Source organism: Aotus nancymaae, unplaced genomic scaffold (assembly GCF_030222135.1).
Source record: "Aotus nancymaae isolate 86718 unplaced genomic scaffold, 86718_ANA_hifiasm-v0.15.2.pri h1tg000089l, whole genome shotgun sequence".
NCBI lineage: Eukaryota > Metazoa > Chordata > Mammalia > Primates > Aotidae > Aotus > Aotus nancymaae.
This window is the reverse complement of record NW_026988504.1, coordinates 5843229-5870133: the sequence shown is the minus strand read 5'-3', so window position 1 is coordinate 5870133 and position 26905 is coordinate 5843229. Positions and strand designations below refer to the sequence as shown.

Below are 26905 nucleotides of genomic sequence, written 5' to 3'. Positions count from 1 at the left end.
GCACGGAGGGGAGATGGAACTTAGGGCAAACCATGCTGGAGGTCAAGGCTGTGCTCAGCAAGCGCTCCAGCCCTGGCCGTCAAACCCACGGTGTGCACAGCGTGCGGGAGGTTGCCGGAGAATGAACTCATCATAGCCCAGCCCCCTCACCCAGGCCTGTTCTCAAATTCCCACCGCCAGCCAGGCTGGGTCAGAGCCTTGGGGGGCCTTCCTGGGCTTCCCTGCCCCACAGCTGGAGTTCACATGCAGAGTCTTGAGTGAGGTTAAAGGGTTTTCTTCCTCTTCTGTTTTTTTTTTTTTTGAGATAGGGTCTCACTCTTTTCACCCAGTCTGAGGTGCAGTAGTACGATCATAGCTCACTGCAGCCTCGAACTTGTGGTTTCAAGCAATCCTTCTGCCTCAGCCTCCCGACGTGCTGAGATTACAGGCACGTGCCACCTTGCCCAGCTAGGGTTTCTGCTTTATGCTTTTTCTGTTGTTTCTAAACTCAATAAACGGAAGATATTACATTTATAATCAGAAAAACCAACAAGGAATATTATTTCAAAATTGGAAAAGGGATTAAAGAGACAAACCAAGAAACCTCTGCGATTCCTGCCGATCGGAGTCAGTGGTTGTTAGTGGCTGGCTTAACACAATGTTTTAGGAAGAAATAGAAAGCCGCTCCAGTGGGCCGAGCCCTGGCTCGCTCTGTGGCACCGGATCAGTTTCCTGCAGCTGCTGTAATGAGTGGCCATGAGCTGGCTGAGTCACGACAACACCCGGTCTTCCTCTCACAGTTCTGCGGGCCACATGTCCGAGATCAGGATCACCAGGCTGAAATCAGGGTGTCCACTGGGCACAGCCCTCTGAGGCTGTGGAGGGGTTCCTGAACAGGGGTTCCTGCCCTCGTGTGTGGCCTTTTAGGAACTGGGCTGTGCAGCAGGAGGTGAGTGACCGGCCAGCGAGTGAAGCTTCATCCGTATTTGCAGTCGCTCCCCACTGCCCGCGTTACTGCCCAAGCTCCGCCTCCTGTCCCATCAGCCATGGCATCAGATTCTCGTAGGAGCGAGCACCATATTGGGAACTGTGCGTGCGAGGGATCCAGGTGGCGTGCTCCTTATGAGAATCTAATGCCTGATGATCTGTCACTGTCGCCCATCGCCCCCAGATGGGTCTGTCTAGTTGCAGGAAGACAAGCTCAGCGCTCACACTGATTCTACATGATGGTGAGCTGTATCATTATTTCATCATATATTGCGATGCAATAATAATAGAAATAAAGTGCACAATAAATCCAGTGTGCTTGTGGCCGGGCGCGGTGGCTCACGCCTGCAATCCCAGAGCGAAAGTCTGTCTCAAAAAATAAAAAATAAAATCATAAACACAACGCACTTGAATCATCCCCAAACCATCTCCCCACTCCTTGGTCTGTGCAAAAATTGCCTTCCATGAAACCGGTCCCTGGGGCCAAAAAGGCTGGGGACTGCTGCCTTCATTGCCTGCCCCTTCGAGCTCCTGGTGGCTGCGGGCATCCCTTGGCCTGTGGCCACGTGGCCCTTACCTTCAACACCAGCACCTTCAGATCTCTCTGGGCTCCATCTCCACTCGGCCATCCTTGTCTGTGTCGAATCTCCCTCTGTCCCTCTCTTGTGTGGCAGCGAGATGGCCTTTAGGGACCACCTGACAATCCGGAGTGCTCTCCCCACAGCAAGATCCGCAATGAATCAGATGCAAAGACCCGTGTTCCAAACAAGGTCCCATTTTCAGGTCTAGGGATTAGGATGTGATATCCCTGGGGCCATTATTCAGCCTTCTGTGCCCATGATCCCTCTCTCCCTCCCCAGCCTCCCACCTTGGCTGAGAGGCCGCCTCCACCTCCCCTCACTGCCTGGCTGCCCCTGCGGTGTCCTCCAGGCTCTTTGGGAGGAGGTGGTTGTTCGATGTCTCCCAGAAGGCTGGGAATGATCCTCCCTGGCCCCCAAGAAGATGCCCTTTCTGACAAGGAGACTGCATTTGAGGTCCTATCCCAGACAGAGAGCGGACGGGACTGTGGCCTGAAGTGGCATTTCAGGACCTTTGGCTCTGTCATCTAGCTGAGGACTGTGCATAGGCCTCACCTGGCTCCATGGGGCAGGGACTGTAAACTCAGAGGTCTGCGGGATGTGACGGGATTGGGGGTGCAAATATTGGAAATTTGTGCGGGGGCCTTGGGAGCAGTGCAAACTGGAAACAGTGTTTTGTCTGAAGGGCAGGACAGTCTTACACCAGCCCTGTGTGGCCAGGCAGGAAGGCTTCTGCGGTGCGGCCACGCGTCCTCCCTTTCTCAACAGAAACTGGCAATCTGGAGTTTTCAGAGGGATTGCCTGAGTTCTTAGGCTTGGCACGAACACACATTCTCTTTGAACAGGCTTGGGCAAACAGAACCAGCCTCTGTGTCTCAAGTTTGAATGAACCCTTGAGGTAAAGTTTACAGACAGAGAGAGGATGCCCCCATCCCCACCCCAGGGACCCACCCTGTAGCCCCCCCACCCTCCACTGCCTGCTCTGCTGAGCCCTTGGCCTCAGCAAGGACCCTGACCATGTGCTGGGGGGGACCCCCCCAGGTAAGCCACCTCTGGGGACCCCAGGTGAACAGTGGGGAACAGAAGTGATCCCACAGCAGGGCCCCGAGTTCCCAGAGAGGAAGACTTGCTCCCTCCCAGGGGACGGTCAGAGACTTACTGACTCATGCGTGTGTGGTAGGAATCTTCCAGGAAGTCCCCATCTCATTGGGCGGGGACGGCAACTGCCTCTGTCACCGCAGGCTAACGGGACGGAGGTGGGGTGACTTCTCAGGGTTCCTCCTGGGCAGGTGCTCCAGAACCTTTTCTCAGCTCGCTGGCCCGGGGCACGGCCGTTCCTCCCGCCCAGTCACGTCAGGGTGCTGGGTGAAGAAAGGCTGGGCCAGCTGGGGACAGAGGAAGGCGAGGCAGGCACGCAGGAACTGGGCTTTTTAAACGCTTAAACCCAAGGAAATCGTAGCATCGCGGGCCGGGGAAAATGAAAGACTTTGGAAGTCGCCAGGAATTTGACTCTGTGAGTTGGTTTCCAAGAGGCTAAGTTAAGCATCTCCAAGTGGATATTAAAAAGGAGCAGCGAGCCTCGGGCGGCGGGGGCTGGAGGAGGTGGAGGAGGCCGCCGGAAGCCACGCTTGGGACCTCTGCAGCCACCGAGCAGACGGGCCGGCCGGGACCCGCGCGGGCAGACCCTGGGGCTGCTGGACTCCTGGGGGCCTGCCTCGGGCCCTCTCTCCTGCCTCTTGTTTTTGGATTTCTCTCCTTTGCTCCCTTTTTCCTCCCGTTTCGAAGAGACAATGCTACTTCAGTTTGGAGCACAAACATATGATCAGCACATGGAAATGTGGTAATTCGGATGCATTCGTGATTGCAACAGATTGAAGAAATTAGACCAGACAAAGAGTGTTTTTAGAGGAGGAGGAGGAGGAGGAGGAGGAGGAGGAGGAGGAGGAGGAGGAGGAGGAGGAGGAGGAGGCTGAGAGAGGGAGGGCGACGGGGGTGAGAAAGGGGAGGCCGCCTCTGAGCGGGACGCCGGGACTCCCGCCGCTGCTAAATATATCCGTCGGAATGGAGAGGGACCGGATCTCAGGTAGGCAGACGGCCCCCTCCCCACCGGCCGCCCTCCACCGCCCTGGACTCGGGGCTTTATTTATGCTTTTGGGAAAATAAGCATGCAAAGGGTGCTTTTGCTCATTTTTCACAGAAATATTTCTTTTCTTTTTGACGGTTCCAAGCTCGTGGGACGGATCGCCGTCTCAAGCTAAGCTCTCCTGAGCCTGGCTTTTATTTAAACTCGGCTCTCACTTCTCTTTCATTTCCCAGTGTGGCACTCTCGCGCGTCATGGCCACTGTGAAACGCTGAGGCTGTTGGCGCTGAAACCCGGGGAGGGCGTGGGGGAACCTGCCCCCCGGCTCGGGCCCGGGGTGGCGGCGCGCAGACCTGGCCGGTGGTTGGTTTGTCCACTGTGTGGTTTGCTTTTTGCCTCCAGCCAAAGTCTGTCTTCAAGGCTGCCTCGGTCTCCTACCTAAAATAGCACTTCTGTGCCTTCCCAGCAGTTGATTATAGAGGGGGAAGCTCCTGGCGCTCAGAGGGGCCGGGTGTGTGTGTGCGTGTGTGCACGTGTGTGTGCATATGTGTGTGTGTGTGTGGCCATTCACTCTGGCAGCCCCCTTGCAGCGGGCACAGACCCATTGGGGCATGAACTGACAAACGAAGAGAAAGGGGGCTCCTCCGCCTTTAGTCACCCCAGCTTTCCAGGCGCTCCATTCCAGGCTCAGCCTCCTTCGTTCCTTCACTCCCACGAGGCACTGTGGCTGCCATCTCACATGGCCAGCACCATCATCGGTAATCAGCAGTGATGACAGTTTCTGCCACTCATGCCGCCCTCTGAGCCCACAGATGGGAGATCCGGGGTGGTTGAGCCACGCTGTAGGCTTTGGGTATTCTAAGGTGACCTACAGGCCATGGGGGTGCTAAGAGTGCCACCCCCTAAGTGCCTTGGGTCTGGTCTGTTGGTTGCCATTATGTGTATGTTGGGGGGTCCCTGAGAGGCCTGAGAGAGGGAGGCCCATCCCGGTGGCTCCTCTGCAGGACATGTGGTCCCACTCCACTGCGGCTCCCACGGCCACATCTTGATATGGCGTTGGGACTGGCGGGGCCGGTGTGTGTTGTGTCACTGAGCACACCCAGTTGGGCACGGCAGGCAGACCTCAGGAGGGGGAACAGGAGACGGGCAGAAGGCTCGGGTGGCCATGAAACTGCATCTTATCTGTTTGAGCTCATGGGCGCAGGCCCGCTGGGACGGGTGGGTGTGGGGCCTAGCGTCCTGCTCTCAGCCCAGCAGGAGCCGCAGGACAGGGAGTGCTGGGAGGGGCCTTCACCAGGGCTGCACAGTGGAGCAGTCCTCGGAGTGGCCACTCCACCAGGCAGCCTGGGCAGACAACGGTGGGTTCCCTGCCTCCTCAGCCACCAGCCCGGGAGGACGTCACTCCACCCTCCTGGCAGTCAGGGGCCTCGGGGAGCCTCAGGTTCGGCCTTCATTTTATAGATGATCCAGCCGAGGCCCAGATGGGTGACCAGCAGGGGATCTGAGAGCCGGGCAGAGAGGCGTGGGTTGGGGGGGTGCTCCCTGGGGAGGTGGAAGTGGTGGCACCCTCCCAGGCTCACTAAACACAGGCTTTTCATGAACTCAACAAAACACTCTTTGAAAGCAGCCAGTGCTGTGCCCCAGAGACTACTCTGATCCCCACTGGCCTTGGCTGAGGACAGCACAGCCAGGGGTGAAGTGGGGACCTCCCCTTGGGCTGTGCCTTGATGAAAGATGCTTTCTGCAAAATCCCATTCAGATGTGTTTTCCTGTTAAAAAAAAAAAAAAAAGTACATTTTTAAAAACTCAGTTGTAAACTGGCTGCCTTCCGAATGAACACGAGGATCCCCACGCTGTTTCCCTGATGAGGTTCTTGTCCTGGCCAGACCTGAGAGCTGATCTTTAATTGTTACTGAGCTCCCGAGCAGTCCCTGGGGAAGTGAGTTCCCTTCCTGTCCCTGCTGGGTGGCCTTGAGCAGGCCATTTGGCAGCTCTGGGCCAAAGTTCCGTCATCTGCAAGGTGAGAGGTGGGAGCAGCCCGGCTCCCAGGCAGCACCCCCACCTCCTGTGGGCTTCTGAACGTCCTGAGTTTTCTGGGCGCTTCTTCCTCACTGAGGGGCTCTTCCTCAGGGTGTGGCTCATGCCACTTTGTCTGGCCACATGGCACTGTGAGAACTGCTCTGATCCCCACGTGTGTTCTGGCCTGAGGAGGGGCCATGGGGAGGACGCTGTGTCTGTGTGACAGAGGCCACCCTGGCAGACGCTGGCCCAATGACTTCTAGACGTGGCTGTGGGTGCCCCATGCCCCACTGGGCTGGTGTGTGAGGCGTGTCCAGCTCGGGCTGCCCTGCAGCTGCCCAGGAAGGGTTTGTGGGAGGGGGTGGTCCTACCCCAGCATGTCCATGACTCCCGGGGAAGCCCCGGGAGCCCTGAGACCTGCCCTCTCGTCCCTCCCCCGGCAGTGTCTGGCTCCAGTCTGGTTTGTGAACAGGGCTTGGGGACTCTCCCGCCCTCCCTGGGGGCTGCGGCCTTCCCCTGGGAAGGTGCTGAAGGGTTTGCCAGCGGGCCGGCGTGAGTCATGGAGCGGTGACTGGCCGCTAAGGCATGGCGGGCCACTCCTTCCAGCCAAGGGTCGGAGGTTTTTTTTGTTCTGGACCGGCTTTGTGGCTTTTACAAATTAAGCAGTTTTATCTTGTTCCAAGAGCTTGTATTTCAGCAGGGAGAGAGTCTCCAAGAAGGGAACTTTCCACTGGGAAGCTCCATGGGGCCGGGAGGCTGGGAACAGGCCGTGAGGGTGAGCCGCAGGCAGGGGGCGTGGACGTCTGTGCGCGGTCGTGAATGCAAGCTCGGGGTCCTGGAGGGGGCTCTGCCACGCTGTTGCCGGATGTCTCCAGAGTCCACTGATGCAGTGAGGCACAGCAAAGACCCCAGCTCCTCTTACGGGGGCCCTGGGTCACCAGTGGACAGGGAGCTGAGGCCCCATGGAGGCTGGTGCCTCAGCCCTCACCCCTCCCTCCTGTCCCTCGCTCTGCTGTCCCCGGCGGCCTCTGCCATTCCCGGGGAGTTCTTAGCCCTGGACGCGCAGTGCCTGTCCCATCTCACCCTCTCCAGCTCTGCTTGTCCATCTCCAGGGCGAGAGGCCTGGCCTGACGCGCCCTGCACCCACTTCCTGCTGGGCCCTGTGGGGACTCTCGTCCCTGTAGTGGTTTCCTGGGGCTGCCGTCACCGAGTGCCACAAACTGGATGGCTCAAAACACCAGACATTTCTTCTCTTGCCATTCTGGAGGCCAGAAGTCCAGAATCACAGCATCAGCAGGCCAGTTCCTTCCGGAGCCTCCGAGGGGAGCCTGCTTCTCACCTCTGTGGCTTCTGGCGGCTCCCACAACCCTTGGCGTTCCTTGGCTCACGGCCACATCACTCGATCTCTGCCTCTGTGGTCACGGGGCCTCCTTCTTTGCTCCAAATCTCCCTCTGCCTGTGTCTTATAAGGACACTTGTTCTCGGATTTAGGGCACACTGGGTAATCCAAGATGGTCTCATCTCTAGGTCCTTAACTTCATAACGTCTGCAAAGACCATTTTTCCAAATAGGCCACGTTCATAGGCTCTGGGTGGACGTAAGTTTTAGGGGCCACATTTCATCCCCCTATTGTCCCCCTGTGTCTGGATGCACAGAATGGTTCCATGTCCCAGACCCCTCGCTGGCCCCCTCTGGCCCTTTGGGTTGGCTACCGGCCTTTTCCACTCATTCCCATGCTCCTGGTGAGGTGCCGGGGTCGGGCTCAGCACCTGGGGGAATTCTGGGGGCAGCCTGGAGCCAGCCACTCCCCTCCAGGCGTCTTCCCGCCTGCCCAGAGCTCATGGCTGTGAGGGGTCTCTCCTTGCGGTTTTGATCTGCACTTCCCCGATGGTATCTTCCTGTGTTTATTGCTCATGTGTACGTCTTCTTGGAGAAATGTCTGTTCAAGTCCTTCACCCGGGTTTAATCTGGATGATTGTTTTTGTTGGTGCTGACTGTCAGGAGACCTGTAGATTAATCCGGATACTCATCCCACGTCCGACCTGTGATTTGCTGCCATTCCAAGGATCGCCTTCTCACCACACTGTTAGTGCCTTTTGATATGCAAATGTTTTTTCTTTTTTCTTTTTTTTTGAGATGAAGTCTTACTCTGTTGCCCAGGCTGGAGTGCAGTGGCATGATCTCGGCTCACTGCAACCTCCTCCTCCCTGGTTCCAGTGATTCTCCTGCCTTAGCCTCCCAAGTAGTTGGGATTACAGGCATGCGCCACCATGCACAGCTAATTTTTGTATTTTTAGTAGAGACAGGGTTTCACCATGTTGGCCAGGCTGGTCTCGAACTCCTGACCTCAGGTGATCCACCTGCCTCAGCCTCCCAAAGTGTTGGGATTACAGGCGTGAGCCGCCGCGCTGGGCCTGATATGCAAATATTTTCAATTTATCGGTTTGTTCTCCTGTTGCCTGTGCTTTTGATGCCGTATCCAAGAAATCATTGCCAAACGCGGCGTCATGAGGTTTCCCCCGTGTTTTCTTCTAAGAGTTTTGTGGTTTTAGCTCATGAGTTTATGTCTTTGACGCAGGTTGAGTTTATCTTTGCGTGTGGTGTAAGGGCTGGTCCAGCCTCATGCTCTGGGCTCTTGATTTGCTTCTCTTCTTTTCTTATGCCCAGCTGGCTCTACTGGGAGGTGGGGTGGAGTGCGGAAGTCCCGGGCTGGGCCTCGCCTTGATCGCCCCCTCTCAGGCCAGCCAGGGAGCCTCAGCTTGGCCCAGGACCTAGCTGGACATGCGCCCAACCCGGGAAAGCCTGGGCCTTGGTCTTTCTCTTTCTGGGCGGATGGCAGGGGCAGCCCGGGGCCTCCTGAGGCCTGCCCTGCAGACATGCCCCTGGTTCTTGGTGGAGTTGGCCGCCCAGCCTGCGTGTGAGACCAGCTGTCTGTGCTTCAGGATATGGAAGCTGAGTGTCCCCAGCCTGTCCCCTTGCTCAGCTCTCCCTCTGAGGAAGCTCCTGCAGCCCATTCTCTGCCTCTGCTTCTATGCCTTTGTCTGCTTCCTGTTTGGAGGTGGCACCACCCAAACCCCTCCCGCCCACCACATGTGGTTCCACTGTGACCAACTCAGTAGCTGACGAAACTTCCCCTGGGGCTCTCCTAGGAGCGAGGAGCTGGCCTTCCCAGAGGCCTGGCCTCACTCCCTAAGCAGAAGTGGGGCGTGAGGTTGTCAGCCTTTCCCTGCTGCCTGGTGCTCTAGGGATTGGCTTGTCCCCCTTGGAAGCACTTGCCATCCTTAGACAGCACTCCACACCCTCCTCCCTGCCTCCCACCCCTTCTTCCAAGAGGGCGTCTCTGCTTCCCTCTCCATACAACCTCACCCACGTGGTCCGCCCAGCAACCTTTGACCCCCAACATGACACAACAAACCTCCCTTGCTGGTCACTGCGTCATTCATTCAGCATTGGGTGCTCCCTGTGGACCTGGCACTGGGGCCCAGTGGAGGACAAAGCCAGACACAGTCCTTGTCCTCACGGGACGGCACAAGCGCAAGACCACATCAGCGAACGTGAAACACGGGAAGTGACAGGAGGGGCAAAAGGGCCCAGTGGCAGGGCAGTGTAGGACCAGATCAGGAGGGCTGCCTCAGCGGGGAGAGCTTTGGGCTGAGTGCAGAAGGGTGAGGAGTAGTAAACCAGGCTCAAACCCAGCAGGCAGGGAAGATCGCTGCAGGCAATGGGCAGTGCGTGCAAAGGCCCTGGGGCATGGGGGGCTGAGGCCGGCAACACGGCTGGAAGGGAGGCCGCGGTTGAGAGAGCCTGACTGTCATGTTGTGAAATATACATTTGGTTTTCTTCTCCATTTCCTGGCATACAACTCCTAAAATCCTTGGAATCTCTAAAGTGATTTCTTTTTGCATGCTCAAGAGTGACCGATGGCTGGCAGCCCTAACCAGCTTCAGGATGAGGGCGGGTCCCAGGGAAGACTGGGTAGAATTACGAGATTGGGACTTTCAGTCCCACCCCCCAACCTCCAGGTGAGCGGGGCAAAAGGTAAAGCTGATCATAAGTGGCCAACGATTGAATCAATCATGCTTTGGTAATGAAGGCTCCGTAAACACCCAGAAGGACGGGGTTCGGGGAGCTTCTGGATGCGGAGCACGTGGAGGGTGCTCTGTGTATCTTACCCTACACATCTCTTCATCTGTATCCTTTGTAGTATCCTTTATAATAAACCAGTAAGTTCCATGAGCCCCAGGAACGTGTGTAAAAGGAAAAAAAAGAATAGACCGTAGCTGGTCTAGCAGGTGAACCCTACCAGAACTGGTCCTCCTCTGCCGACCCTACCTCTGGCAAAGCCTCCCTCTCCTGGGCTGTGGGGACCCCCCTGACCCCACTACCCCTCCTGTTGTGGTCTCGATGGCTGCTGCCCTCAGGTTAGTTTATTTTTATTTTTGAGACGGAGTCTTTCTCTGTCACCCAGGCTGGAGTGCAATGGCACCATCTCAGCTCACTGCAATCTCTGCTTCCTGGGTTCAAGTGATTCTCCTGCCTCAGCCTCCCAAGTAGCTGGGATTGCCCGCCACCATACCCAACTAATTTTTATATTTTTAGTAGAGACAGGGTTTCGCCATGTTGGCCAGGTTGGTCTCGAACTCCTGACCTCAGGTGATGCACCTGCCTCTCCCAAAGTGCTGGGATTACAGGTGTGAGCCACCGTGCCTGACCCAGGTTAGTTTATTTTTACCCGGCCTGCTCCCCACAGGGGCTGAGGTCTCTCTGCTCACTCCAGCTTCCCGCCCCGTCTCTTGCTCTGGACCCCCTTCCAGAGCCACACTGAGTGGCCTGAACTTCTGAATATGCTCACTGTGTGCCCCTGCCTGGCCCCACACATCCCGCTCAGTGTTCCCCAGGGTCTCCCACTGGCAGGGGGCATTGGCATGGGTTCTGGGGCTGCCTTGGTTCAAGCACACCCTGACTGAGGGCCTGAAGGTCCCTGAGGGGAGTCCTGAAGCCCAGGGCAAGCAAGGCTGGCATGCTCTGGGCAGTGGAGGCTGGGCATGGGAGGGGGTTAGTGTGGGGAGATTCCTCTTAACCAGCAGCCTACGTTTGGAGACTGATTTGGGCGCCAGGCCACACCTTGAACTTGGGACAGAGAGTGGTGCAGATCTCAGCCTGGGAGGCCCCTCTGCCTGTGGACGCCCTCATACCTCCATCCACGGAGCCATCTTCCTCTTTTTTTTTTCCTAAATGGGGAACCTCTGACTTGAGCACTGAATAAGCACAGAAGCACACCCCTGAAGTCAGCAAGGAGGCACTGGCTCTGAAATTCTGCCATGGAAACTTGAAAATGCTCTTTGGACCAATTTGCTGGAAGAGACCAGTGTGACGGGGCTGTGGGGCTTCAGGTGGCAGGAGGGTTCCCGTGCCCAGGGCGTCCCTGTGCGGGCACCGCCTCTCCCCACTGGGCATCCCTGTGCGGGCACCGCCTCTCCTCACTGGGCGTCCCTGTGCGGGCACTGCCTCTCCCCGCTCTCCTCATCTTCCTCCCCTAACAGGTGTAAGCCGTGGGATGCCCGCTGGGTGTCCTCCGCTTGAGTTCATGTCGTGCCCTTAAGTCCCTGTTAGACACAGGCGGGCTGCTTTAGTTCTTCTGGAGAATGTTTTTATTGTTGCTTTTTTGATACTGGGTCTCACTCTGTCACCGAGGCTATCTCGGCTCACTGGAACCTCCACCTCCCAGGTTCAAGCGATTCTTCTGCCTCAGCCTCCCAAGTAGCTGGGACTACAGGCAGCCACCACCATGCCCGGCCAATTTTTGTGTTTTTAGAAGAGATGGGGTTTCATGTTGGCCAGGCTGGCTCTGAACTCCTGACCTCGTGATCCACCTGTCTCGGCCTTCTAAAGTGCTGGGATTATAGGCTTGAGCCACTGCACCCGGCCCATGTGGCGAATGTTTATTGAGGCCCTACTATGCGCAGGCCTTCTACTAGGTGCTTGGCCTGTAATGAGAAGCAAGAAAGACACAGTCGCTGGTCACTTGGGACTTACAGTTTGAACCGAGTCAGGCAGCCCACGAATGAGCAAATCCATAGACGGTTTTAGACGAGGGCTGTGAAGAAGCTAAGAACAGGCGGGGTGACCGTTGCTGGGGGTGCGTATTTGTGTGTTTGGGGGGGATTAATGGAGGCCCTTCCTGAGCGTGACACTGAGCTGAAGCTCTAATGACCAGAAGGACCCGGCCAGGTCAAAATTCAAGGGAAGAGCAACCCAGCAAAGGGAACAGCAGGTGCGAGGGCCCCAAGGCTGGAGCCTGGGAAGGTGGGAGGGGTTTGAGTGTGTTGTCAGAGGCGGCAGCGGTGACACCAGTGAGACAGGCAGGGCCAGGTCGTGCCAGGCCTTGGAGGCCCTGGTGAGGGCTTGATTTTATTCTCCGTCTGGTGGGACCTCAGTGCCCTGTGGCTGCTGAGAATGGCCGGTGGCAGGCAGGGAGGCCGGCCAGAGAGGAGGCTGCGGCAGCCCTGTGGCTGGAGAGGGAGGATCTCTTTGCAGAGGGAGCTGGAGAGGGAGGATCTCTTTGGAGAGGGAGCTGGAGAGGGAGGATCTCCTTGGAGAGGGAGCTGGAGAGGGAGGATCTCCTTGGAGAGGGAGCTGGGGAGAGAGGATCTCCTTGGAGAGGGAGCTGGAGAGGGAGGATCTCCTTGGAGAGGGAGCTGGAGAGGGAGGATCTCCTTGGAGAGGGAGCTGGAGAGGGAGGATCTCCTTGGAGAGGGAGCTGGAGAGGGAGGATCTCCTTGGAGAGGGAGCTGGGGAGAGAGGATCTCCTTGGAGAGGGAGCTGGAGAGGGAGGATCTCCTTGGAGAGGGAGCTGGAGAGGGAGGATCTCCTTGGAGAGGGAGCTGGAGAGGGAGGATCTCCTTGGAGAGGGAGCTGGAGAGGGAGGATCTCCTTGGAGAGGGAGCTGGAGAGGGAGGATCTCCTTGGAGAGGGAGCTGGAGAGGGAGGATCTCTTTGGAGAGGGATTTGAAGAGGGAGGATCTCTTTGGAGAGGGAGTTGGAGAGGGAGGATCTCTTTGATTGCTGGGTGGACCCACCTGCCTGGCTGCCCCATCAGCATCCAACAGAGGCCACTGGATGCAGATGGGCAGCCAGCCATGCCCAGCCCTGCCCACACTTGCACTGCCCTGTGCTGCCCTGTGGCTGCTGGCTTTAGGAGGCACACTGTGGTTTCTGAGCCCAGTGGCCCTGGCTGTGGTTTGGCACACATGGCCGTGGGTGAGGCCGAGGTGGTCTGGTTCCTGGGAAGGTGACCTCAGGTGCCTGGCAGCCTCAAGGCAGGGGCTGGGGTGTTGAAGGAGTAGCACGCTTGTCCCTCGTTCCTTCCTGTCTCCTGGGATGCTGAGTCTCTGGGCAGGGTCACGGTGAGCCCTGGTGTGATGCACTCAGCACCTCCTGGTGCCCCTACCCCTGCGCGGTGGCCCTGGTGCCTGGTGCCTGAGAACTGCTGTCCCGTCCCACCATCCTCTGGGTTTCTCCCCAGCTCCTGACTTGGGGAAGTACAGATATCCAGAACATTCTTGACTGGCCCTTGGAGCTGGGGGTGAGGCAGAACCTCCCTCCCATAATTATAGGACCAGCTGAGGCTGGGGAGTTCAGACACTGTCCCTGGGAGGGTGAGCAGGAGAAGTGAGGTCTCTGGCCTTGAGGTGGCGTTGGAGTGGCCAGGCAGGTGGGTGGTGGCTGCAGTCCGTGCCTCCCCCTCCAGCCCACGCCCTCCCGCTCCATCCCCAGCTCCAGGGCCTGAGGGGATTCTGTGTGCTCACCTCCTGCTTCCCTCCTCTCCCTCGGGCAGGGGGGCGGACACTCCGAGACTAGCCTCCCCACCACTCTCCCTGCCTCCTGTCTCTTCCCCTTTGGGACACACCCCTGTGATCGCTGGGTGCTCCTGATGCTCTGTCCCCTCTGTGTCTTGTGCCACGGGTGAGAGGGGGCTTTGGGGAGACTTCACCCTCTTGGAGCAGCTGCTGTTCCGGGTGCCCCTGGGGGTGGGCTCCCCCTCGCGTTGTGGAGCTGGTGCAGGAAGGACGGTGCCCAGAGCTGGCCCCAATTCGCCTGCTGGCTGTGGCCCTCAGGTATGGATGGCAGGAGGCGGTGAGACGGGGGCTCATTGAGCAGGGGACTGATGCCCCTCCTGTGGATGTGGGCCCTGAGCCATCACCTCACCAGCTGCTGAGTTTTGGGGCTGCTCTCGGTGATGGTGCAGGCTCAGCCACGCCTTCGGGCAGCTTTTCCTGGATTCTTCCTCTGTCCTCCCCTGGACAGTGTTTTTGTTCACCTGGAGAGGACAGGTGGGATTTGGGGACAAAGAAGATTCAAAGAAGTTGAGAGTGGGGGCGCCTGTGCACCTCACCCAAGCCTAGAGCCTCGTGTCGGGAGCCTCGCTTGCCTCCCAGAGAGCACGTGGCTTGACCATCACGGGGACTGTGGGAGAGGCACGGGCACGCCTCTCCGGCAGCAGAAGGGAACCCCCGGGCCTGGGCCTCTCCCTTCTGTGGCCTCGTCTTTTCTGGGGGTTGCTCCGTCTCCTTCGCTGTCCCCTCCGTCCCAGTGCTCACATGGCGGATGGCCCTCAGTCTGGGCTTGGTCTCCTGCCATCCACCCTGCCCAGCCCCACATAGCTTGTCCCTGCGGCCAGGAGTCGGAGCTCACCTGGAGTCCCAGGCAGCAGATTCGATGCCATGACACGGGGCTCTCCGCCATGCTGGCGGGCTCTGCTGCTCACAGAGGGATGGGCATTTAATCATTGCCAATGACTAAGGAACTACAGCTTCAGGCTGGGTACAGTGGTTCCCGCCTGCAATCCCAGAACTTCGGGAGGCTGAGGCAGGAGGATTGGTTGAACCCGGGAGGCTTTGTCTTTACAAAAAATAAAAAATAAAATTATAGTAAAATAAAGAGAACCGCAGCTTCAGAATGATTGACTTCAGCATGTTTATGAAGTCAGGGGTCTTCAATGTCCTGCTGCTGATGTCGCTGCATCTGAGGGAGAGAGGAAGAGGCTGGGGTGATGGCGTTGGGGCTGGTGCTCCACCGGGGTGGGTGGTCTTGGGCTGTGCCTCTGTGATGTGTGTTTGTCGGGGAGTGGGTGTCCACTGAGGACTGGATGTTGAGGTGTGGGTGGGGGGAGGTTCTGAGGCATTGGGCATTTCCCATGCACCGGTGCCGGAGATTGCAGAGAGGGGACCCGCCCCGCCTGGGCAGGGAGGCCAGTGATGGTAAGGAAGGGGAGAGGAACCCGGGTGCAGAAAACCTTTCCTCCAGCAGGTGGCGCCGCAGGCTCTCCGGAGTCCAGCTCCTGCGGGGTTTGCATTTTCACCGAAACCCTGGGAAAAGGCTGCCTGGGTGTAGTTTCCGCCAGCTGTGGCTGCTCACTGCGGGCCAGGGAAGTGGCTAGGGCAGAGAATGAGAAGCAGCGGAGGGCAGAGGACCGCCGCCTCACAGGCACGGGGTTGGGGGGTGCTTCCTTCCCCGCACAGGGACTGGGCGGAGCCCTTGGGGTTCCTGTCCTAAATGGGCGGGGAGAGGGAGGGCTGGAAGCTCAGTTAGGGGAAAGGGAGGGGCCTCCTGCTACCTCTTTTATTTTTCCTATTTTTGGTTGATATGTTTTCAATCTCTTACATTTTGCCAACTTTTTGCTATAAAAATTTTCAAACATAGAAAAGATGAAAGAGGGCTGGGCAAGGTGGCTCATGCCTGTAATCCCAGCACTTTGGGAGGTTGAGGTAGGAGGATCACTTGAGCCCAGGAGTTCGAGACCAGCCTGGGCAACACAGTGAGATCCCATCTCTATAAAGAAAACAAAAAAATTAGGCGTGCTGGTGCAGGCTTGTAGTCCCAGCTACTCGGAAGGCTGAGGTGAGAGGATTACCTGAACCTGGGAGGTCGAGGCTGCAGTGAGCTGGGATTGTACCGCTGCACTCCAGCCTGGGCGACAGAATAAGAACTCGTCTTAAAAATAAAACAACAAAAACAAAACCGTGAGAGATTCTAGAGTGAACAACCAGGCACCCATCACCTAGATACCACAGTAAGTGTTTTGCTGTGTGTCTCACCACAAATCCCTGCAGCCACCAGCATCCGCGCTGTTTTTTGATGCACTTAAAATGAACTGCAGAAATCAGCACACAACATCCTGTCAATGCCTCAGTTTGCATTTCATTAACTAGAGTGCGACATTTGTCTCTGATTATTTTTGTTTTTCTTTGAAGCAAAGTGTATATACCCAGAGACCCGCAGGTGTGAAATGTTCTGTTCTTTGAATTTTAACAAATGTATCCAAGTGTATCCCAGCCTGACCAGAACACAGAACATCACTCTCACCCCAGAAAGTTCCTCAGGCCCCTCCAGGCGCATCACAGCGCCCACCCACCATGGGGCAACCATAGTGCTGCTTTTTTTCCCACCATAAAATAATTTTGCCAGTTTGAGTGTTTCTTAGCGCCCCCCCATGTCGCTGCAGGTGCCAGCAATTTGTTCTGTTTTATTGCTGAGTAGTGTCCACAGTGTGAACATTCTGTGGGTTTTTAGCCATTCTCTTGTTGAAAGATCCCTGGCTGTTTCCATCTGGAGGCTCTTATGAGTAAAACTGCTATGATGGCTTTTTTTTTTTTTTTTTTTTTTTTGAGACAGAGTCTCACTCTGTTGCCTAGTCCAGACTGCAGTGGTGCGATCTTGGCTCACTGCAACCTCCATCTCCTGGGTGCAAGTGATTCTCATGCCTCAGCCTCCCAAGTAGCTGGGACTACAGGCGTCCATCACCACGCGTGGCTAATGTTTTGTATTTCTATTAGCGACTCGGTTTCACTGTGTTAGCTAGGATAGTCTGGATCTCCTGACCTCGTGATCCACCTGCCTCCCAAAGTGCTAGGATTGCAGGTGTGAGCCACCGTCTGGCCTCTGATGGCTATCCTTGTACTAGCTTTTCTGTGCGTAGAGGCATTCATTTATTCTGTAGAAATACCTAGGCGTAGGTATAGGGTAGGTATATGTTTAGTTTGATAAAACTAAACATATCTTTTCCCATTTCACACTCCCACCAGCAATGGCTGCGCATTCCAGTTGCTCCACATTCTGGCCAGCATTTGGTGCTGTCACTCTGTGAAATCTTAGTCATTCTGGTGGGCGTGTAGTGGTATCTCGTTATGGCTTTAATTTGCATTGGCCCGATGACTAATGCAGTTGAGCACATTTTCATGTACTTATTGGCTCTTCATGTATTTTCCTTTGTGAAATGTCTTTTCAAATCTGTTGCTCATTTTAAAATTGGGTTGCTTGACTTTTTCTCCTGGATACTGATCTTTTGTCAGATATGTGTTTTGCAAATATTTTATTCCAGTCTGTGGCTTGCCTGTTCCTTTTCTTTTCTTTTTCAAGAACGAGGTCTCGCTCTGTTGCCCAAGCAGGTCTGAAACTCGTGGGCTCAAGCCGTCTTCCTGCTTCTGCCTCCCTGAGAGCCGGGATTACAGGCATGACCCACCATGCCCGGCCTGTTCATTTTCTTAGCGGTATTTTTCAATAAGCAAACGTGTGTCACTTTAATTTTTATGAAGTCTAGTTTAGCAAACCCTTGTCTGTGGTTATCACTCTGTGTTCTTTGTAAGAAACCTTTGCCTACCCTGCCAAGTTGCAAAGATATTTATGTTTTCCTCTAGAAGGCTTAGAGTTAGATAGCTTTTATGAATTAACTTTTGTGTATGGTGTGAGGTAGGGGGTCAGGGGTCATTTTGTTGTAGTTTTATTTGCTTATTTAGTTGTTCCAAAGTTCATTTTTTTAAGCTTTTATTTTGTATTTCCTTGGTGAATTGTGAGGTTGCACAATTTTCACAGATGCTTATTGGTCACTTATGTATTTTCCTTTGTAAAATATCTGTCCAAATCTCACCTGGTTTCATATGTTTTTATATATTCTAGATATAAGTCCTTTATCAGATATATGTATTATAAATGTTCTTTTCCATATTGTTCCTTGCCTTTTGGTTTTCTTAATGATGTCATGTAATGAACAAGAGCATTTTGTTTTGATAAAGTTCAGTTTATCAACTTTTTCCAGTTTTGATATATGATTCTTGAAACCTGTGCATGAAATCTTTGCCTACTCAAAAGTCAAAAAAAGTTCTCCTATTTTCTAGAAGTTTTTTAGTTGTATATTCTATGATTCCTTTTATTTCTAAAATGTTTTAAATGTTTCAATTTTCTAACCTGTTATAGCTGTCAGGATGTTCTATGATCCATTTTAAATTAACGTTTATATTTAGTTTGAGGTCAGGGTTAACTCTCATTTTTCATACTGATATCCAGTTCTAGCACCATTTGTAGAAAAGACATCCCTTACTCTGTTGAATTACCTGACACCTTTGCTAAAAATAATTGACTGTATATGTTCGCCTCTATAAATATATGTACACATATACATAGAGGCCCTTCCTTGAGACACTATTGTGTTTTCTTGATATTTTGTTTATTCCTTTGTCAATTCCATGTGTCTTGATTAATGTGACTTTACAGTGAGTCTTAATAGAAAGTCTCTCAGATATCTAAAACATTACTTTGAATATTCTAGGTCCTTTGAATTTCCTTACAAACTTAAGAAGTAGCTTGTTGATGTCTACAAAAATGCAGGGTGAATTTTGATTAAGATTGTGTTGAATCTTCAGATCAATTAAGGGAGAATTGGCATTTTAACAATATTGAATCTTTTGTATAGATGGTATATCTCCATTTTAAAGATTTTTAAAAAATTCTTTATTAAAAAAAATCTCTGCAGAATTACGTTGTTTTATACTTTTCAAGAAAAAGATCTTGCATGCCATTTGCTAAATTTATTCCCAAGAATTTTATTTTGGGCACTATTTTAAGTTGAAATAGATTTAAAATTTCATTTTTAGTTATTTGCTGCTAGTGTGTAAAAATACAATTGATTTTTGTATATAAATCTTATATCCTATGATCTTGCCAAAAGTCATTTATTACTCTGGTGATGGTTTTGTAGCTCTTGTAGGATTTAAATACACAGTTTTACTTCTTTCTGATCTTGATGCCTTATTTTTTTCTTGCTTTATTGCACTGGATAGAGCTGCCAGTACAGTATTGAATAGTAGTGATTAGTGGACATCCTTGCCCATGCCAGAACTTAAAATGTTAACTTTTGATTTTTCATATATGTCCTTTGTCAGATTGAGGAAATTCCCTTCTATTCTTAATTTGCTGAAAATTTTTAACATGAATGGGTCTGATTTTAGTAAATGCTTTTTCTGCATCTATTGAAATGATTGTTTTGTCTTTTATTCTGTTAATAGGGTAAATTACAATGATTGATTTTTGCCCCTTTTTTTTTTTTTAAAGAAACAGCATCTCCCTCTGTTGCCCAGGCTGTAGTGCAGGAGTGCCGCCATAGCTCACTGCAGCCTGAACTTGTGGACTTAAGCAATCCTCCGACCTCAGCCTCCTAAGTAGCAGGGACTGTAGGCACATGCCATCACACCAAGCTAATTTTTAATTTTTTAAAGTTTTTTTAGAGATGGGGTCTCATTATGTTGCTCAGGCTGGTCTGTAATTCTTAGGCTTAAGTGATCCTCCCACCTTGGCCTCCCAAAGTGCTGAGATTATAGATGTGAGCAACTGTGCAGGCCTGATTTTTGAGTATTAAACCAACCTTGCATTTCTGGAATAAGTCCAACTTGCTTATGATATAATCCTTTTTATATATTGCTAAATTTTATTTGCCTAGTTTTTTTTTTTTTTTAGATGGAGTCTTGCTGTGTTGCCAGGCTGGACTGCAGTGGTGTGATCTTGGCTTACTGCAACCTCCACCTCCCAGTTCAAGCTATCCTCCTGCCTCAGCCTCCCAAGTATCTGGGACTGGGACTATAGGCGTGCACCACCATACTCGGCTAATTTTTTGTATTTTTGGTAGAGATGGGGTTTCACCGTGTTGGCCAAGATGGTCTTGATTTCTTAACCTCATGATCCGCCTGCCTTGGCCTCCCACAGTGCTGGGATTATAGGGATGAGTCACCACACCTGGACTTTTTTTTTTTTTTAGATGGAGTGTTGTTCTGTTGCCCAGGCTAGAATGTGGTGGCGCGATCTCAACTCATTGCAACCTCCACTTCCCAGGTTCAAGTGATTCTCCTGCCTCAGCCTCCTGAGTAGCTGGGATTACAGGCATGTACTACCATGTTTGGCTAATTTTTGTATTTTTAGTGGAAACAGGATTTCACCATGTTGGTCAGGCTGAAATCCTGCTTTGGCCTCCCAAAGTGCTGGGATTACAGTTGTGAACCACTGGACCTGGACCCCTCCCCACTTTTTTTTAAATTCAGATGGAGTCTCTCTCTGTTGCTCAGGCTGGAGTGCAGTGGCACGATCTTGGCTCATTGCAGCCTCCACCTCTCAGGCTGAAGCGGTTTTCCTAACTCAGCCTCCCAAGTAGCTGGAATTACAGGCATGTGACACCATGCCTCGCTAATTTTTGTATTTTTAGTAGAGACAAGGTTTCACTACGTTGGCCAGGCTGGTCTCGAACTCCTGACCTCAAGTGAGTAATGGTACGTGGCCTCAATGATGGGTTTTAAATATTCAGTAAAGCATGCTGTAAGCAGATGTGCTGTCAAGTAGGGCCTGTCATTCCATTTCTAGGGCATAGACAGAGTAGATTTGGCAGAATTCTTAAGAGCCGTAGGGTTTTTGGAATAGTCAGTGAACACTGGCTTTAACTGCCAGTCAACAGCTGCATTAGCCCCTAATGAGAGTCAGCCTGTCCTTTGAAGCTTTAAAGCGAGGCATTGACTTCTCCTCTCTAGCTATGAAAATCCCAGATGGCATCTTCTTCCTGTAGAAGGCTGGTGCGTCTATGCTGAAAGTCTGTCACTTAGCGCAGCCGCCGTCATCAGTAATCTCACTGGACCTTCTGGGTAACTTGCTGCAGGCTCTCCATCACCACTTGCTGCTTCGCCTTGCACTTTTACCTTATAGGGATGGCTTCTTTCCTTCTGCCTCATGACCTGACCTCTGCTAGCCTCAGACTTCCCTTCTCCAGCCTCCTCACTTCTCCCAACCTTCATACCACTGAGGAGAGTTAGGGCTTTGCTCTGGATTGGGCTTTGGCTTAAGGGAATGTCGTGGCTGATTCGATCTTCTCTCCAGACCACTCAGACGTTCTCCATATCAGCAGTAAGGCTGTTTGCTTCCTTCTTACTCGTGTGCTCACTGGAATCGCACTTTCAATAACTTTTTCTTGGCATTTGCAACTTGGCCAGCTGTTTGGCATAAGAGGCCTACCGTTTGCCTGTCTTGGCTTTCGACATGCCTTCCTCACTCAGCTTAATCATTTTTAGCTTTTGATTTCAAGCGAGAGACGGGTGACTCTTCCTTTCACTTGAACCCTTAGAGGCCATTGTAGGGTTATTAATTGGCCTAATTTCAATACTGTTGAGTGTCAGGGAATAGGGAGGCCTGAGCAGAGGGAGAGCCGGGAACAGCCAGTTGGTGAAGCAGTTATTACACACACAACGTTTATTGAATAAGTTCACTGTCTTATCTGGGTGTGGTTTGTTGTGCCCCAAAAACAACTGCAGTAATGCCATCAAAGATCACTGATGGTCGTGCACAGTGGCCCATGCCTGTAATCCCAGCACTTTGGGAGGCCGAGGCGGGCAGATCACCTGAGGTCAGGAGTTCGAGACCAGCCTGGCCAACATGGTAAAACTCCATCTCTACTAAAAATACCAAAATAAGCCAGGTGCGGCGGTGGGCGCCTGTAGTCCCAGCTATTCAGGAGGCTGAGGTGGGAGAAGTGCTTGAACCCAGGAGGCAGAGGTTGCAGTGAGCCGAGATCACACCACTGCACTCCAGCCTGAACAACAGAGTGAGACTCTGTCTCAAAAAGAAAAAGAAGAAATAGATGACTGGGTGCGGTGGCTCATGCCTGTAATCCTAGCACTTTGGGAGGCCAAGGAAGGCATATCACAAGGTCAAGAGATCAAGACCATCCTGGTCAACATGGTGAAACCCCATCTCTACTAAAAAATATAAAAATTAGCTGGGCGTGGTGGCACATGCCTGTAGTCCCAGCTACTCAGGAAGCTGAGGCAGGAGAATTGCTTGAACCTGGGAGGTGGAGGTTGCAGTGAGCCGGGATCATGCCACTGCACTCCAGCCTGGCAACAGAGTGAGACTCCATCTCAATAAATAAATAAATAAATAAGAGATTACTGATCACAGATGACCATAGCATATATAATAATAATAACAAAAATGTTTGAACTATTTCAAGAATCACCAAAATGCAACACAGAGACACACAATGTTAACATGTTGTTGGAAAAATGGTGCCGGTAGACTTACTGGGTGCGGGGCTGCCTCAAACCTTCAGTTTGTAAAAAGTGCAGCATCTGTGGAGCACCGTGAAATGAGCTGTGCCTGTATTCTTCGTCGTGGTGACATCTGTAGGATCCGTAGGGAGAACACTTCGTTCCTCATACTGTGAGTTGACGTTCCCCATCTCCCTCTCATCAGCCTAGCCAGGAGGTTATCCATCTAGATCTTTATAGAGAAGCAGCGTTGGACTCCCCTTTGCTGCTGCCCATTTCCTTGAGTTTCGCTGTTATCTTCATTACTTCCTTCCTTCTGCTTGCTCAGTGCATTAGTCACGGCCTGGTCAGGAAGCAAAAACCACACCGAGAATTTGACTAGCAACTTGTCGTATAAAGTATTCTTAACTGTAGAAGGTAGTTAACTACTAAAGGGATCACAAAGGGGTGACATTGTGATAAAGATGTGTCTGGGCTGGGTGCGGAGGCTCACGCCTGTAATCCCAGCGCTTTGGGAGGCTGAGGCAGGAGGATCGCTTGAGCTTAGGAGTTTGAGACTAGCTTGGGCAACATGGTGAAACTCCATGCCTACCAAAAATACAAAAAAATTATCCCCGTGTGGTGGAGTGTGCCTGCAGTTTCATCTACTCGGGAGGCTGAGGTGGGAAGATCGCTTGAGCCCAGGGAGGCAGACGTTGCAGTGAGCCAAGATTGCAGCACTGCACTCCAGCCTGGGAGACAGAGGGAGACCCTGTCTTGAGAAGCATTAAGTTTACACTGCCCTCATGGCTCCCTTTTGGAGGATACTTTGTAATTAGTGGAAGGTGGGTAACAGCTGCCTACTTGATGTATTTGTAAGTTATATAGAACACCTGTGTATTAATGAGAATTACCTGTCTAAGAGCAAATAAATATGTGGATGAAAGTCTGCTCGGGACCTTCAGTCTGGAGAGCTGTCAGCCCCGCAGGCTCTGAGGCTGTTGGTCCTCAGGATAGACCCACTCTGTTGTGCTCTCTGGGTGTCTGCCTCCCAATACCTTCAGCCCACCTGGGTGGGGAGTCTCCCGACTGAATTGGATCTCGGCAATCCTGTCTCAAAAAATTATATCTATCTATCCATCCATCCGTCCATCCATCCATCCATCCATCTAGTCTCTGTCCCCTAACTTTGTTTGGCATGCAGCTCCTAAAACTTGAAATCTCCAAAGTAATGGGTGTCTTTTTGTTTGCTAAGGAGGTGACTGGTGGCTGGAGGCAGCTGGTCAGCCTGGGGATGAGGGCTGTTTGCCAGGGGACCCAACCTTGTGATTAGAAAGTTAGCACTTGCAGCCTTTCTATCCACCTCCTGGGAGGCAAGAAGGGGTGGAGGTTGATTTGATCATCAATGGCCAAAGCTTTCATGTCATACGTACGTAGTGAAGCCTCCCTGAAAACCCGAAAGGACAAGGTTTGTAGAGTTTCAGGTTGTTGAATACCTGGAGGTGCCAGGAGGGTGGTGCACCCGCCGCGTGGAAGCTCCATGCCCCTTCCCCCAACACGTTTCCTTATGCATCTCTTCCATTTAGCTGTTATCTGTATCCTTTGAAATATCATTTGTAATAAATCAGTAGTTGTAAGTAAACTGATTTCTTGGGTTCTGTGAGTCACTCAAGCAAATTACTGAACCTGAGAAGAGAGTTGTGAAGACCTCCCATTTGCAGCCAAGTCAGACAGAAGTTGTGGGTAACCTGGTGTCTCACCACTTGTGACTGCTGTCTGCAGTTGAGGGACGTCTTGTGGGACTGAGCCTTTAACTGGTGAGATCTGCCTAACTAGTTAGTGTCAGAATTGAACTGAATTGCAGGACACCCAGTTAGTGTCTGCTGAGTATTGGAGAATTGCTTGTTGTGGGGAAAAAAGCCCCACACATCTGGTGTCAGAGCTGAAGTATTGAGTGTTGTGAATGAGAGTAGAGAGAGAAAGTTTGTTTTGCCCTATACAAGAGGATGCCAAGGAATACAGAAATAGCAAATAAAAGAAGTGGCTACTTTAGAAGAAAACATAGGCGGAAAGCTTCGTGGCGTTGGCATTGGCAATGGTTTCTTGGATATGACACCAAAAATACAACAAAAGAAATAAACGATAAATCGGATTCCATCAAAATTTAAAGCTTTTGTACATCGAGGAAAACCATCAATGGTGTGCAAAGGAAATCCACGGAATGGAGGAAAATATTTAAGGGACTAGTATCCAGAATATATAAAGAACTCCTACAGCTAAGCAACAGAAAAACAATCCTATTCAAAAATGAGCAAGGGACTTGAACAGACATTTTTCTTGCCCCAAAATGTCTGTTCAAGATATACCAATGGCCAGGAAGCAAAAGATGCCAGTGTCACTAATGATCAGGGAAATGCAAATCAAAGCCACAATAAAATATGATTTCACACCCGTGGAGGTGGCTGTTAGCCAGAACATGGATAACAGCAAATGTTGGCAAGGATGTGGAGAAATTGGAGCCCCGTGGAAATGTAAAATGGTCCAGCTGCTGTGGAAAAGATATAACAATTGCTCAAAAAATTAAACTCGGAATTACCATAACATCCAGTGATTCCACTTCTAGATGTATACCCCAAAGAACTGACAGCAGGGACTGGAACAGGTGTGTGTACATCCTTGCTTGTAGCAGCACTTTGTCCCATAACCAAAAGATGCAAGCAACCCAGGTGTCCATCAACAGATGAATGGACAGACAAAATGTGGTCCATCCGGACAGTGGAATAGTATTCTGCCTTAAAAAGGAAGGAGAGGACTGGGTGCGGTGGCTGACGCCTATAATCCCAGTATTTTAGGAGGCCAAGGCAGGCAGATCATGAGGTCAGGAGATCGAGACCATCCTGGCCAACACCGTGAAACCCTGTCTCTACTAAAAATACAAAAAATTAGCTGGGCATGGTGGCACAGGCATGTAGTCCCAGCTACTTGGGTGACTGAGGCAGGAGAATCGCTTGAACCTGGGAGTTGGAGGTTGCAGTGAGCCGAGATCATGCCACTGCACTCCAGCCTGGGCTATAAGAGTGAGACTCTGTCTCAAAATAAAGGAAAGAGAGGCTGGGTCATGGTGGCTCATGCCTGTAATCCCAGCATTTTGGGAGGCAGAGGTGGGCAGATCACTTGAGGTCAGGAGTTCAAGACTAGCCTGGCCAGCATGGTGAAACCCCATCTCTACTACAAATACAAAAATTAGCCGGGCATGGTGGCATGTACCTGTAATCCCAGCTAGTAAGTAGGCCGAGGCAGGAGAATTGCTTGAACTAGGGAGGTGGAGGTTGCAGTGAGCCAAGATCGTGCCACTGGACTCCAACCTGAGTGAAAGAGCAAGATTGTGTCTCAAAAAAAAAAAAAAAAGGAAAGAGATTCTGACACATGCTATAGCATGGATGAACCTTGAAGACATGCTAAGCGAAAGAAGCCAGGCACGAAAAGACAAACGCTGTATGATTTCACTTATACGAGGTCCCTAGAGTAGTCAAATTCAGAAAGACAGAAAGTGGGATGGAGGTTGCCAGAGGCTGGGAGAAGGAGAATGAACGGGGCGCTAGTGTTTCACGGGGTAGAGCTGCAGTTTGGGAAGATGAGCTGGATGGGTGGCGGTGACGGTGGCACACCAACGTGAATGTGCTTCATGCCACCGAACTGCACACCTCAAAATGGTTCAAATGGTATCTTCTATGTGACAGATACTTTAATGCACGTATGCATACACAAAGAAGCAGTTACTACCACTGGGGCTGATGGAAAAGAAACCAAGAACTCGGGGCGCCCTCCGCACCTTGCCGCGTCTTACATTCAGGCCGTGTTGGAGTGTGACTGCCACAGGAACCTGCAGCCTACCGGTGGCAAGAGGTTCTTGCTGGAAGGCGTAGAAAGAGTGGATCTGCAGGGGAAGCTTACTGGGTAGCCAAGAAACTTACTGGGGGTATGGGTGGGCTGGAGCTGGGTGTCTGAGGAGTTTTCTGCGGTCCTGCTGTGCCGCAGGAGCTGGGGTGCTGGAGAAACTCAGTAGAGAGCAGGCCTCACGGGATCACGCCACTGGCAGCTGTGCCTTCAGAGGAAAAAGAGACCCGGGAAGCAGGAGGAGAAGCTGCTACCTCAGCAAAGTGTGGCAGCCCCCCACTGTGTTGTCCCCTATGGACAGAGCCTGACATCACTGTGTTCAGCCCAGGAGAAACACTCCCGAGGCCTGGCTCCAGCATCACGGAGTGGGGCCCAGCAGGATGTATTCCAAGCTAAGAGGCAACACATGGATAACTGGCACGTTTCCAGATTCTTTTTTTTTTTTTTTTTTTTGAGATGAAATCTTGCTCTGTTGCCCAAGCTGGAGTGCAGTGGCATGATCTTGGCTCACTGCAACCTCCACCTCTCGGGTTCAAGTGATTCTCTTGCCTCAGCCTCCTGAGTAGCTGGAATTACAGATACCCACCATGCCCGGCTAATTTTTGTGTTTTTAGTAGAGACGGGGTTTCGCCATGTCGGCCAGGCTGGTCTCGAACTCCTGACCTCAGGTGATCCGGCTGCCTTGGCTCCCAAAGTGCTGGGATTTATAGGTGTGAGCTACACCGTGCCTGGCCCATTTTTCCAGATTCTTAAGACAGATCCTTAGGTCCTTTTTTTTTTTTTTTTGACTTTTCTTCTTTTCTAATATAAGCACTTACAGTTTCCCTCTAAGCACCACCGCTCTAGCTTCAGCCTACGTGTTTTAGTATGCTGTATTTTTGTTATCATTTCATTTGAAATATTGTAAAATTTCCCTTGTGATTTCCTCTTTGACTTCTAGGTTATTTAGAAGTACGTTGTTTAATTTGCAGATTGTCAAGGCTCTTCTGAGCGTCTTAGAGCTGTTGGTTTCTAATTTAATCTTATTTTG

The 26905-nt window shown here is 52.0% G+C and overlaps 1 protein-coding gene across 2 annotated transcripts in view; it reads left to right on the top strand.

Annotated features, from left to right (window-relative positions):
- Nucleotides 1-26905, top strand: part of SEPTIN9 (septin 9) — a 216237-nt gene that overhangs the window by 35236 nt on the left and 154096 nt on the right. Inside the window, exon 1 of one of the 2 annotated variants that reach the window (XM_021670918.2) lies at nucleotides 3521-3627. The exons of the other annotated variant lie outside the window; for it this stretch is intronic. Within the exon in view, the coding sequence (XP_021526593.2) occupies nucleotides 3606-3627 (22 nt within the window). The 5' untranslated portion in view covers nucleotides 3521-3605. Of the gene's footprint in view, nucleotides 1-3520; nucleotides 3628-26905 lie in introns of those variants that run through there. 2 annotated transcript variants of the gene reach the window in all.